At 32.7% G+C, this 13,952-nt stretch overlaps 3 protein-coding genes across 3 annotated transcripts; 2 read left to right on the top strand and 1 right to left on the bottom strand.

Moving 5' to 3' along the window:
- The first annotated feature begins 133 nt into the window (after nucleotides 1-133).
- Nucleotides 134-2,834, top strand: LOC145575200 (cysteine-rich receptor-like protein kinase 42). The gene is made up of 6 exons (XM_081633099.1): nucleotides 134-920; nucleotides 1,116-1,229; nucleotides 1,320-1,661; nucleotides 1,771-1,996; nucleotides 2,270-2,411; nucleotides 2,508-2,834. Exons 1-6 carry the CDS (start codon nucleotides 134-136, stop codon nucleotides 2,820-2,822), a joined length of 1,926 nt encoding a protein of 641 aa, XP_081489225.1. The 3' UTR covers nucleotides 2,823-2,834.
- A 326-nt stretch (nucleotides 2,835-3,160) lies between these two features.
- LOC145574573 (late embryogenesis abundant protein 47-like) lies at nucleotides 3,161-4,864 on the bottom strand. The gene is made up of 3 exons (XM_081632396.1): nucleotides 4,766-4,864; nucleotides 3,975-4,268; nucleotides 3,161-3,334 (listed from the first exon to the last, which is right to left on the bottom strand). The coding sequence occupies exons 1-3, from the start codon at nucleotides 4,862-4,864 to the stop codon at nucleotides 3,161-3,163; spliced, it is 567 nt and encodes a 188-aa protein (XP_081488522.1).
- A 6,255-nt stretch (nucleotides 4,865-11,119) lies between these two features.
- On the top strand, nucleotides 11,120-13,690 carry LOC145574571 (uncharacterized). The gene is made up of 4 exons (XM_081632395.1): nucleotides 11,120-11,407; nucleotides 11,751-11,836; nucleotides 11,984-12,091; nucleotides 13,287-13,690. Exons 1-4 carry the CDS (start codon nucleotides 11,218-11,220, stop codon nucleotides 13,485-13,487), a joined length of 585 nt encoding a protein of 194 aa, XP_081488521.1. The 5' UTR covers nucleotides 11,120-11,217; the 3' UTR covers nucleotides 13,488-13,690.
- Nucleotides 13,691-13,952: the final 262 nt, after the last annotated feature.

Genomic DNA, 13,952 nt, shown 5'->3' with positions numbered 1-13,952 from the left:
AAATTGACTCTGTCTTTAAGCTCATCGTAAATCATAAGCCATATTATGTAAACATCAGCTAAATCTTTACAGTTGATTAAACAACAATCAGAAATAAAACTTTCAGCAGAAAAGAACCAATAACTTTGCTGACATGCAGATTATATATACATCTTCTGCATGTCTACCTTTGCAGCTCTTTTTCTTGTTCTACCTGTCCTTCTTCCCTCACTATCATGCTGATCCTCGAGCCTCGCAAGCCCAGCTTTACTGTGGGACGTACAGAGAACAAACATACTCTCAGTTCATCCCTAAATTTGTTGAGGATATGTACAATCTTGCTCAAAGGATAAATACTCGGAGTTGGGCTTCTTTTTCGACAAACTCATCGAATGTAAAGTCGCCTATGTTTGGCCTAATTCAGTGCTATGAAGACCTTTCTCAAACTGATTGTCAACTTTGCTTTGCTGCTAGTCGTACTAGGCTCCCAACTTGTATCCCTTCGGTTTCTGCTTCCCTGTTCTTGGACGGGTGTTTCCTTAGATATGATAACTATAGTTTTTATGAAGAACCCTTGAACCCCACGTTGAATGGCAGAAATTGCAGCACAAACTATGGTAAGGTGAATGTAAATCAGAGGTCCGAGTTTTCTATGAGTGTGAAGGCTGTCATTGATGAGGCGATGGAAAAAGGGTTGAAAAATGGTGGATTTGGGGTGGCTGAGGTTAATGATAGGAAAAGAATGAACAAGTTGTACGCGTTGGCTCAGTGTTGGGAGACTGTCAGTGCTACTGGGTGTAAGGCTTGCTTAAACAAGGCAAGTGAACAGGTCATGCAGTGTGTACCAAGTAAGGAAGGCAGGGGTTTTAATGCTGGTTGTTATCTGAGGTATTCAACCAAAAAGTTCTATGGTGATCACAATCATACCGGAGGTCATCATGGTAAACTTTTATTGGCAATTTTCATCATATTATTGTTGGTGTTATTATCCATTATCGTCTTTTACTAATGTTGCATGCATATAAATCTCTCTGGACATTGTATTGTGTTTCAGATTCATATAATGTGGTAATTGTTTTTGTTACATTGAACGATTTAATTGCTTTGAGATGTTTATTTTACGCTTTCATTTTCAGGATTGCATAGACATGGATACATTGCTGCCGTAATTTTGGCTTCAGCTGCAATGCTCATTTTCCTTTCCTTCTCTTCTTATTTGGTTTATATAAGATACTCCAAATGGAAAAAAGGTATGCTAATCTTTTGCAGTCCAATAATAAGATTTGTCATTGTTTTTACTGACTAGGTCCTCATAAAAACTCTTTTTCATGCATTGACAGAAGAAAATGAAGTCAACAGAAGATTTGCAAAACTCGGTCTAAAATTCAATTATGAAGTCCTTGAGGAAGCAACAAATTTTTTTGACCTATCGAATAAACTTGGCCAAGGTGGAGCAGGAATTGTATTCAAGGGGACACTTCCAAATGGTCAAGCAATCGCTGTTAAGCGACTGTTTTTCAACACAACACAGTGGGCGAATGAGTTCTTCAACGAAGTAAATTTAATCAGACATGTTCAACACAAGAATCTTGTAAAACTGCTAGGATGTAGCATTGAAGGGCCTGAAAGTCTCCTGGTCTACGAGTTCGTTCCTAAGAAGAGTCTTGATCACTATCTCTTTGGTAATATTATATTGGTTCCACCCTCTCCCTTTTCCAATCCATAAAGCTTTTCAAGTGCACATACTTGCATGATATTTTTTGGTTCATTAAATGTTTATTCTGTGAAAAGGAGCTCAGAGTTTGGATTGGAAGCAAAGAGTACAAATAATTGTGGGAACAGCTGAAGGTTTGGCATATCTGCATGGTGGTACTGAAACGCAAATAATACATAGGGACATAAAATGCAGCAATATTCTTCTTGACGAAGATTTTACTCCAAAGATTGCAGATTTTGGTTTGGTGAGGTCTATTGCTTCAGGCAGGAGTCATCTGAGTACTGGAATTGCTGGCACACTGTAAGTCTTCAAAAACCAATCTGTTGTGCATTTTTCCTGAATTGAAAAGTTACTTCCTGCTTCAACTCCTAATGAGCCACTTACTTTACTTGCTGATATATCCGGCTTGGCTCTCTTCTCCTTTACTGAACTGATGGTTTTAACAGTGATTTTTTTCTCTGAAATAACTGATTTTTTTTTATTGAATTTTTGTTCCAAGTTGGAGAGAATGAGGCCTAAATTCCTCTATGTATCTTAAGACATGACTAGTTAGGGATTTTGTTGATGGTGCAGTGGATACATGGCTCCAGAGTACTTGGTGCGAGGACAACTTACTGAGAAAGCAGATGTTTACAGTTTTGGGGTACTTGTTCTTGAGATAATAAGTAGTAGGAAAAACGTCTTCATACAGGAGTCACAATCCCTTCTACAATCTGTATGCTTCAATTCTCCTTACATTGTGTATGAAACTAATATTTTGATCTCGGTTTCTTCATTGTGAATATTACTGAGACTTCTTGTTGTTTTACAGGTTTGGAATCTCTACAGATTAGGCAGACAGTATGAATGTGTTGACCCCTACTTGGGTACCGAGTTTAAGGAGGAGGTATTAAAAGTGCTTCATATAGGTCTTCTCTGCACTCAAGCTTCAGTCCCTTTGAGACCATCCATGGCTCAGGTGGTTGACACGCTAACTAGTGAAAATTGCGAGATACCAACACCAACTCAACCTCCATTCCTCAATACCAATTTGTTAGAAAGTACCGACCATTTTAGTGATAAGCGTTACATTAGCACTAAGTCAGACTCACTTTCCTTAATTCAAAACCAAGATGATAACAATTAAATGCGAGTTTCATATTTGTATACCAAAAGCTTCTGCTATGTTTCTATCTACTCCTTAATCATTAGTTTTGGGTTCAGTTTACACACTTCAGAACAGTTCTGTGTTTACAACTGCCTCTTCAGTCGAACTCCTTTAATTAATATCTTCAAACTTTCAAAGGTTCAAAAAACACTTCAACATTTCTAATCTAAAACTATTGATAATAATAAAAGGTGGTAAAAATAGTTCATAGACTAGGAAAAGAGATGTAAACCATATGTAATGTAAATATCACAGGAAATATGTCCTAAATCAGCAGGTATGCAAAATTCTAGATGCATATATACAGAGGGGGTGTGTTATTTGCTAAGCTGCTCATTACTTTGATTAATTCTAGCAGCTGCCACCACAGAAGCCGCAACTCCACCAGGGTATGTGCTTATGTTAGGGTTGTTTCTGAGTTCAGCACCCATCACACCTTCTGCATCTTGCCTTGTCACTGGCCTATCTTTCGGTAATTTTGCTGCTGCTTCCTGTCATAGGGAAACATTTTAGATGTCAGATGATCATGAATAGTGAGATTATTCAAGTGTAGGTGCATAAAGTTATGTTTGATATGGTCTTTTCTATCTTTTTTTGTTAACGTTTGTTGCAAAGGAGGCACATTTGCCAAAACATGGAAAAATTGACAGATTGAGTATGTATTCATTGTGTTTTATGGCCCTAAATATCTCGTTAGAGATTTGTAGCATTGTGGATGCTTCACTAGAACTTACACTTGACCCGTTCATTTGATCATGTAAAAGACCAAACTTCTATTAGATTTACCGGCCTAACTAGTCCAAATAAGGAACATGTATGGGGTCCTGATATTGGTTTGTGAAGATGAAGAGAAATGGGGGAACAGGGAAGCAGTGAAGCCACACAACCGTGTGCAGCTGGTCATTTGAGTCATGCATCCTATCTAATTAGCTTGCAGTTATGAAAGACAGTACTAGTGCATAGATGGTAGATACATTTAAGTTTGTGAAGCCTAAAAACTCTTCAAAAATGCAACGAAAATAAAAAATAAATTGCATTTCAGACACAGTAGTTACCAGTTTTTGTGCCCTCCTATATGTCAAAGAATGGGAACAAAATACAAATATGTATGTGCTAGTCTTTATAGATTACCGAGAGAACATCAGCTAGGGTAGTCTTCTCTTGGGTGGTGGGCTTAGCATTGAATTGCGCAGCAGATTGAGCAGTCGCAGCAAGTCCACCAGGCATGATGTTGGTTTGGCCAGTGGCTCTAACCTCAGCTGCCTGAATGGCAGCTGCATCACTTCGATCCACTGCCTTCTGGCCTGCGGTTAATACTGTTGCTTGGAGGGCCACCCCTATTGTTATTGGACTTAGTTCTTTGTATGCTGATGGGGTTGCTGCTGGCCCTTTTTCACAGTCACTCCTATCGCCATCAGAAACACCCTGCAAATTCATGCATTTATGCACAAAAAAACGTTACTACTAGATCCATCATCCCCCAATGATGTTCGCAGTTGTTATTTCTTAAGTCAAACTCTATAAACTTTGACCATAAATTTTTATCAATATATATTAAAGAAAAGCATAGCTAGCTTCAATTCAAATATATACTTTATACAAGTATATGTGTCTCAAATCACTCTCAATGCATTATCAAGAATCTTCACATCTTCTGCAACTCTAAGCACATCCATTAATTATTAACATAAATTACAATTATGAGCTCTATATTCCATTTTATCATTTTAATGTTATGTCAAATATATGAAATTTTAGACAATGTCACGATTAATTGAAGGTATACAATAAGCATTAACAAATCTATGCTAAGTTTCAAGATCTTTGTTGTGAATCAGTTTTTTTTTTAAATAATTTTTGACGAAATGTGGTTCACAAATGAAATATATTCACTAATGTAGAATTTAAATGACCTGAAAAGCCTGTTGAGGTAATTTGTTTAACACGGTTGAGAAAACAACACCATATTTGATCAACTCTTGTTGGTCTTCACAAGGTCTTTGTGGTTGCTCTTGGCTCATTTTCAATAAGATTCTACCTCTCTTCTATCTTTTTGTCAAAATCTCAAAACTAAATTGAATTATTTATGTTTGTTGTAAGGAAAACCAAAATAGAAATTTTCTCTTTAATGATTCAACTTTTCTTGATTAATTTTAGTGTTTTCTTGAACTATGGAATTCACTAAAATGAAATTGTCACATTTTCTCATGTTTTAGATATTTTTAGACATTACTATGGGAGGAACATCGTAATTAAGGCAGGGCGCAATTATTGCATTACTTATAAAATGTTGTGACACTTGGCATCTATTATTCCTTCACAATTGATTACATATTCACTCATTTTAGTAGTATCTAATTACGGGTTGAAATATTAGGTAGAAGCATTTTATTCTAAAGGAGAATAAATTAATTTTAGAATAATAAAATTTTTACAAGCCACACTACCCATACATAATAAACTACTACATGCACGAACCCTAAGTTTGTTTGCTATTGGTATTTTGTTTTGTGCTGCTGGCAATTTAACAATAAATTGATTTGTGATTTATTAGAGAAAGTGGAATTTAAATGACACGTTGGATAATATACTCAGGAATTGTACCATTATGACCTTTGTTAGGCCCCGTTCTTTAGAGCTGCTCTGCTGAAATCTGCTCTGCTTTGCTCTGCTGAAATTTGCTCTGCTCTGCTCTGCTTCAATCTGCTCTGCCCTGCTCTGCTTTGCTCTGCTTAAAATTAATACTTAATATTGAATTATTATAATAATAATGTATATTTAATAAAATTAATAATAAATAATTAATACTTAATGATAATAATAATTAATATTTAATAATAATAAATAAATAAATAATATTTATTAATAATAATTAATATTTATTAATAATAATACTTCCTCCGTTTTCTTTTACTTGCAACACAGCCTTGTGGCACGTGTTTTGAACTCTGGTTTATGTAATGTAAATGGACAAATTTTTCATTATAATTTTTACAAATGATACTTAACTCTATTCTAATTTTTGTGTAAAAATTATATTGATAAAATCGCTCGTTTACCCTCACTAATCATCTCCTAAAACTACGTGCTTAAAAGGTGTGTTGCAAGTAAAAGAAAACGGAGGAAGTATATAATTAATATTTAATAATAATAATATAATTAATATTTAATAATATAATTAATATTTAATAATAATAATATTAATAATAATACAATTAATATTTAATAATAATATAATTAATATTTAATAATATTAATATTATTAATAATAATTAATTTTTAATAATAAAATTTAATGATTATAATAATAGTAATAATAGTAGTAGTAGTAGTTGTTGTAGTAGTAGTAGTAATAATAATAATAATAATAATAATAATAATAATAATAATAATAATAATAATAATAATAATAATAATAATAATAATAATAATAATAATAATAATAATAATAATAATAATAATAATAATATTTAATATTTAATAACAATAATAAAGCATTACAATTATTATTATAGTATTAGTAGTAGTAGTAATAATAATTATAATAATAATAATAATAATAATAATAACAATATTAGTAATAATAATAATAATAATAATAATAATGATAATAAAAATAATAATAATAATAACAATGAAATCTGCTCTGCTTTGCTCTGCTTCAATCTGCTCTGCTCTGCTCTGCTTTGCTGAAATCTGCTCTGCTCTGCTCTGCTCTGCTCTGCTCTGCCCAGAAGCTCAAAAGAACAGGGCCTTAATCTCGTTATTGAGAACTAAGATTAGTTTTTTTTTTTTTTTTCTCCTCAGCTAAAAAAATCTTAAATGAACAAAAAAATATCCGTGTATACATATAAAAATGAATCTGAAATAAAGAAAAATTATTGCACGTATAATTTTCATATTTATAAAGTATGCTAATTTAATAATCAACATTAACCGTTTATTTTTCTGCTCGATCTCTCTCTGTAAATAAGTTGAATGCTTTTCATACTTATAAAGTATCGCTAATTTAATAATCAACATTAACCGTTTATTTTTCTGCTCGATCTCCTTCTTTAAATAAGTTGAATGCTTCGATTATCAAGTTAACTACTCGTAGAAAGAGAGTACATATCCATGTTAATATGCCCAAATTGTTATGAGATTGATCAGATGTATCGTTCTATCTCTTATTTGAGAGTGAGAATAATGTCTATAAAAAGAGTTTGAATATATCATGTTTGTGCTCCAAATATAATACTACGAATTATCTAATGATATTCCTTATAACTACTAAATTGTTGAAAATCGAACCATTGAAATTGAGTTTATAAAAATTAAAAATAACAGAGTACAAGTGTGTCGTCATTACAATGCGAACGCTCAAGACTGTAACATTTGGTTGCTTCTGGTTTGATATTTGCTTTTTATGTCTAAACTTATCAAAAATAAATTGAAACAAAATGTAGTTAACTATTAGTACTTGTGTACAAGTATAAGTTAAGAAAGCATAACAATAAATTCAATAGATTACGATACTCACAACAATTTGACTGACACAAATTGCACAACCTTAATTACAAAAAAATGGAAAGTTACTCAGTTGAAAATTTAGTTAATTTAGTAACCTCTTATGCAAGAACAAATCTAGAATTTTTTTTTTATCAGTGAATTTCAATCTACATGAAACAAATTATATAACTACTTATATATATTAGTAAATTACGTGAAATTATATAGATAACGTCTTTAATATGAGAACTTCTCTTAATATGAGACTCTTCTTATAGTTATTGGATTTGATAAAATTAGATGGCGTGAATACAAGAGGTAAGTGATGACAATATGATAAATAATAAAATTTTCTTCCTTTGATTATTACTCGTACAAATTATGAAACTAAGCTACTTACTGAATATTTTTTCTCTCCTCAAAATTTAGGATGTGTATTTTATCTCCAAAATTATCAAAGGAGCACCATTACAACAAACATTATCAATATTACTAGGCATAATACAAATAATCTTCAACCACTATCCCGATCTTGAGAGTAGGCGGGGAGTGCACCCGCCTAGAGCCCAAGGGTTAGAAGGGCCCATAAAAATATTAATTATATTCGGTTAAAGGGTTTTTAATTGAAACAGTATTTTGTTTTTTTAAGGAGATTTCACCCTTTTTTATACCGTAATTACACTGCATTGATTCTAGAGCATTAAATTTCCATTGAAAATCTGAATATTCGTACTCAAACTCCACATTTTCTTATTCTCTCTAATTTAATTGATATTTTCTACTAGTAAAATTTTGATTTTGGACATTGTAATTTTTTTTTTTTAGTAATTGTGATTATCTTTGTCTTATAGATGAATTTTCTTCCTATTGTAGAATATGAAAGATTTGAATAAATTGGGTATTAGGCGTAGTGAATTGGATTACATTTTTTTTAAAAGCAAAGTGAATTGGATTACATTATTCATTGTAAGGTTTTTTTTTTCAAGAAATGTTCACGGTAAGCTTATAAGCTTTACTTGTTTTACCATTTTTAATTATTTACGTGTTGAAATGAACTAAAAAAAATTATCACACCCTTATCATGTTACATGTAACGATTATAGTGTTCACATTTTAGCATAGAGCGTCCTTAGAAACGGTTTCGCCTAAGGCCCAGAAAATGATATGCCCATTTTTAACATGTAGTATCTTTCTTATGTTTTTTTGCTGGTTTTCCTATCCTAAACCTCAAATTGAATAATCACTAGCCATTGTATCATAGAGAATCAATTGATGAATAATCTAGACAAAAAACCAGAGTAACATACAATTGAAAACGTGCTAATCGACTGAGTAACCCTTGATTAAATAATCTCGACCACACAATGTGACCAACTACACATTGAAAACAAGGAGTAACAACTGAAATAGGTTATAAAAAAAAAATAACTTAAGTGATGATTGACTTTTTGACTTAAGCAAATCATGGCTTAAGTTTTTCTTTTTATAACCTTTTTTAGTTGATACTCCTTTTTTTGAGCAAATCTTTAAAGAGGTACGAGTACCAAATTACTTTCTACATTAGTATTTCATCAATCATTTAATTAAATTCCATATTAATTATTTTTTTTAAAGAAAAATCCCACATGTGATTTCATTTGTTCAATCTTAACTAATATTGCCAATATATTAGTATTTCATCATTAATTAATTACCAAATTATTTTTTAACTTTGATATTTATTTTCATAATTATTCACGAGCTTATCCAGTCAAGTCATATTTTGCTCAATTCGTGCTCGTTAAGGTTATGAGTTTGAGTCGAGACAATTCGAATAAAGGTGTGACCGAGTTAATCACGAGTTGCTCAACTCAATTAACACAAGGGAAACTATTCACTTATTTAAACACGGAGAGGTATATATATATATATATATATATATATATATATATATATATATATATATATATATATATATATATATATATATATATATATATATATATATATATATATATATAATATATTTTATAATTGTTGGTGTATGAAATTTGATGTATTAATAATGTAATGTTAGAGTTTGTGTAAATATTGCATGTTAAGAACATTTAGGTTTAGGAAGTAGTGTTTACAAATAAAATCACTAATTACATAATTTAATCAATAGAAACAAGTTTAATCAATCATTGTTCCAACCATAGTATTGTCTATTCGTACGTATGTACTATGTAGCATCAAGTTCAGTAGTTAATGCTATGATATTTAAAGTGTCAAAAAAAATTTATAGTGTGCCTTGTGTCAAACCGTTTAATATTTTTTAACTTTCTAATTTTATAGTTTGATTCCCTATAAACTATAATATTGTCTTATATCATATACTCCTTCCGTCCCATAATATAGTTTTTGTTTGTGTTTTTTCACGGTATTTAAGAAATAGGAGGAAAAGTAAATAAAGTACATCAATAAAAGTGAAAAATACAAATATAGACAAAAGTTAGAAAGAAAAAGTAGAAAAAAGTATAAGGCATGTGCAAAATTCAAGGGTAATTTAGGAGATACGATGAATAAATTAAAAAAAATGAGGGTATAATGGACTTTACATACTATCCAAAAATAAAAACAGGAATAATATTTTGGATATCTAAAATAGAAAAACATGAACTAAATTATGGGACGGAGGGAGTATATCATTTACAAACATATGTTGTCTCACCCACTCACATTTAGAGTTGGCATAGATCAAGGATGTGGACTAGACCTGGCAATCCTGACCTGACCCGATTGGCCCGACCCAAATGACCCGATCCGTAACCCGAAAGTTGACCCGAAACCATTGACCCGAAAATGACCCGAACCCGAATCCGACCCGAAATGGAGTTGATCCGAACATGACCTGATGACCCGAAGTGACCCGACCCGATTTTAACCCGAATTAATTGACCCGAATCCTAAAGTGAATAGGGTGAAATGATGAATTACTTAGTTTAGGGCTTCTTTCTTTCCTAAGTAATAGATACTCATGATTTTTTTATATTTTTTTAACTTTACTTTATTTTTTCAACTTTTTTTTAAAGTGAATTTATTTTGGTGACCCAACACAAACTTGACCCGAATGACCCGACCTGAATTGACTCGACCCGAAATTGACCTGACTCGAAAACTAATCCTAAAAATTGACCAGACCCGAATTGACTCGACCCGAATAGACACGACCCGAACTTGACCCGAAACCCGAATCGACCCGAACATTTGCTGACCCAAACTTAACCCGACCGGAATTGACTCGACCCGAATGATCCGATTGCCAGGTCTAATGTGGACTATGAAAAGTCATGTCTAAACGAGTTCATGTTGATCTCAAGGGCACACATGCATCATGCATGAATAGCCCGATAAGGTTGTATTGTGACATGTGAGTCAACCGGTTTAGATCATTTCAAGATTTGAAAATGATGCCATCATGGTTTGGGTACGTGTCATTCATGCCATGGTGGGCTAAAGGCAAACTCATGTCCAATCGAACCATGCCATCATGGTCTGTTGGTTTGTTATCGCCTTTATCGGCTGGACTCATACCCAACTTAATTCACATTCTCCTATATACTTTGCACATAACTGATAAGCATTTCCAACAAAGAATATGAGAGAATGTAAAATTACAACCACCGTCTGGACATTTCCATAACTTTGTACTTACTCTCATTTGGGCCACAGGACATGTACACACAACACACTACATCAAAGCCCATAAGGAAATCCGACCAACAACCTCCCCAATAAAAAAGGAAATAATTGAAAATCAAATCGTTAGGGTTTAGTAAAATCATCAATCAATCCATCCAAATTCTAGGGTTTAACCTTCTTCTTTCTCATCTTCATCAATCGAGAGCTCACCAAAGTGAAAATGGCGGAGATTAAGACGTTACCAGCGGATTCAGTTCAACACTTTCAAGAAGGAATATCACTGGTTCTCTCCAAATGGTGGACTCTTCAAATGGCTGTACAAAATGAGTGGGGAGGCCCTCATTCTCACCAAAAAGCTCTTGATTTCTACTCTCAAATCTTCAATTTCTTCCATAAACCTAATCGCAGAGGTTTGTTCCTTCAATTTTCCGTTTTAATTTCTAAATTAAGTAAAAATTTGAAAGTGGTAACTTTAATCACTGATTAATATGAACAACATCAATCTATGGTTGGTTTATTGGGAATTTGGTTATGCTTTTCTTTTAATTTAGATTATAAGTACTTGATTAATTTAAAATTTGAGTTTTTTTTTGTTTTTTGTTGAGTAATTTAGAGAGATTTGCACTTGTTTAATTGATTTTATTAATGTTATAAATTGACAATTTTTTGATGATTCTGAATTTCTGATGTTTGGATTATATATTTATTTGTATTGTTTTTGATGTTTTTTTTTTCTTTTCCTGTTGTACTCAGAACCCGTTTACATAGACGAATTAGAAGATTTGCTAGAGGATGGTTTGGATTCTTTTAATACAGATGCAGAAGACGATGTGCCAGAGGTGATTGCTTCATTGCAAAATAGAATACATTTCAATTATTTTTTCAAGTTTACAATTAAGTTACATGCATAATTGTCATGCTAAATTGGATGAGTCGAATTGAAATGCTTAAGATTTGTTATCAGAAGTTATGGCTTTATTGTGTAGGTAGCGGATCAGTTGATGGCTATGTATGAAGAATGTTTGGTAGGCAACTATCAATCAATTCAGAAGTTGAAGCAATCGAAACCGCTGACTGTTCCTCGTGTAGAACAGGTAATTGATATCTTCTATTGTTTATTCTGTGTTAGTGAGTATCTAGATGACTGCAACAAATACATTCATGAGAGAATTTAGGAATCTGGGTAATGCATTGTTGTTTGTGGTTTGTATTCTGTGCATATGGATTGGTACTTGGCAGTTGGCGTGATATTTTGAACATTCGCATGAATAATGATGTTTTTGTATAGTATTGGATATTGGCCAAAAATATTGGAGGGGCCAAGATTTGAACATACTATAGCTTTATCTAAATGATATAGCAAAGATTACTCGGGCGTGGCCGCGCTAGGTCTGCTTCTAATTTGTAAAGTGCTCCTTTAATAGTGCAGAAAGTTTGAAGTTAAGATTTAGTAAGTAACAAAATACGAAGACAAATAGTTCTAGGCAGATCCTCGAAAACTTTATTTCTCTTTCGCTACTGCAGGAATATTCTTTCGACTTTGAACAAGTATTTATACAAGTGTATCGTGGCTACTGGTTTGAAGTTGGGCAACTTGACAATGTTTCCAAACTTCCCAATATTTATTAAGGTGTTTCCAAGTATTTAGTAAACTGAACTATGTTTTACAGCATCATCTTGAAAATTGTAATTTTCCCTTTGACATCATCTTGAACAAGATACATGCTTTTGAAGGTGTTTGGCTCACTGATTTTGGGTATAAAATGGAATCAAACAAGATCAATTAACTCTTTCATTTGAAAAGAAAATTTTGCATTCCATACATCAAGCATAATCTTACCTGGAGCCTGGAGATAATAAAAACTGTCTACACGGGCACTATATTAGTCAACACCCACCCAAAATCATAGCCAATTCAATACCACATCTGCTTGTCACTGACTCACTGTTGTCACTCACACAACTGCTCTAGGACCATTTGCTATCAATCAGGGAGGAGATGATTACAAAATGAAGTGTTCTGACTTTTGACTTTTGCCTTTTTCTCCTGGTCTCCTGGACTGTTTTTCACTATTATTCTTACATTGTCTCATTGCAGTTCTCTTTTTTTTTTTCATCAATATCTTTGCCCAATTATGTTTCATCCTGTATATTTCCAGAAGCTTATAATTTTCGGTCAAAGAACTTGTATTAGCTACCATTATAATTATCTAGGATTCTAGGAACTGTGATATCAGAAGTGTTTTACTTTTATGCGCACATGTCGAAGTGCTAATTGCCATGTCACAGGATGCAAGTGACAGTGATGAGGAAGGTGATGAGAGCATGGGGAATGAAGAGGAATCAAATATGATGGTAGATACACCGGAGTCCTTGCCAAGTACTAATCCCACAGAAATACAGAAAAACAATGGCATACACCAGCAGATGGAAGAAGCTGAAGATGGATGGGTTAAAGTTTCAAGGAAGAGTAAAGGTCGAAACAAGTAGCTTGGGACCTAATGATCTTATCCTAAGCCCCAAGCATTGGTTTTTCTTTTTCTTTTATCCAATTATATCCACTAGTTTTTCACAATACAGTGTATTTTGCATGACACACACATGTTGAGGAATGTAGTTTATTTGAGAAGTGATATATATGATATTGAAACATAATTGAGTTTAAATGAAAGTGCTTGTGTAATTTCAACAAATATTTTACTATAATTTTGCTGTGAAAATTTTGCGGCTTCAATCTCTGGTAGTACCTGCTGGTAATAAATGGGTTTTGGTTTCCTTAAAAAACTGATCTATTGCATTCAAATATCATTTCTTGGGTGTTGGGGTTTATGGCTGGTTACAGGTCTTACAACCACACAATTCTGGCTTCTTATGTCTGAAGAGTTGAGATGGTCAGGCCACAGCACTCCAGTGTGACACGTATCGGTCTGGCCTATTCTACCATCAAACATTCAA

Source organism: Chenopodium album, chromosome 13 (assembly GCF_948465745.1).
Source record: "Chenopodium album chromosome 13, dcCheAlbu1.1, whole genome shotgun sequence".
NCBI lineage: Eukaryota > Viridiplantae > Streptophyta > Magnoliopsida > Caryophyllales > Amaranthaceae > Chenopodium > Chenopodium album.
The sequence above is the reverse complement of the archived record's forward strand: the minus strand, read 5'-3'. Positions and strand labels throughout refer to the sequence as shown.

Coding starts and splice junctions, on each gene's coding strand:
- LOC145575200 (XM_081633099.1), top strand. CDS start 134: ATGCAGATTATATATACATCTTCTGCATGTCTACCTTTGCAGCTCTTT. Junction 1,230..1,319: donor ATACTCCAAATGGAAAAAAG/GTATGCTAATCT, acceptor ATGCATTGACAG/AAGAAAATGAAGTCAACAGA. Junction 2,412..2,507: donor CACAATCCCTTCTACAATCT/GTATGCTTCAAT, acceptor GTTGTTTTACAG/GTTTGGAATCTCTACAGATT.
- LOC145574573 (XM_081632396.1), bottom strand. CDS start 4,864: ATGAGCCAAGAGCAACCACAAAGACCTTGTGAAGACCAACAAGAGTTG. Junction 4,269..4,765: donor TAAACAAATTACCTCAACAG/GCTTTTCAGGTC, acceptor ATGAATTTGCAG/GGTGTTTCTGATGGCGATAG. Junction 3,335..3,974: donor CCCTAGCTGATGTTCTCTCG/GTAATCTATAAA, acceptor TCCCTATGACAG/GAAGCAGCAGCAAAATTACC.
- LOC145574571 (XM_081632395.1), top strand. CDS start 11,218: ATGGCGGAGATTAAGACGTTACCAGCGGATTCAGTTCAACACTTTCAA. Junction 11,408..11,750: donor CCATAAACCTAATCGCAGAG/GTTTGTTCCTTC, acceptor TGTTGTACTCAG/AACCCGTTTACATAGACGAA. Junction 11,837..11,983: donor CAGAAGACGATGTGCCAGAG/GTGATTGCTTCA, acceptor TTTATTGTGTAG/GTAGCGGATCAGTTGATGGC.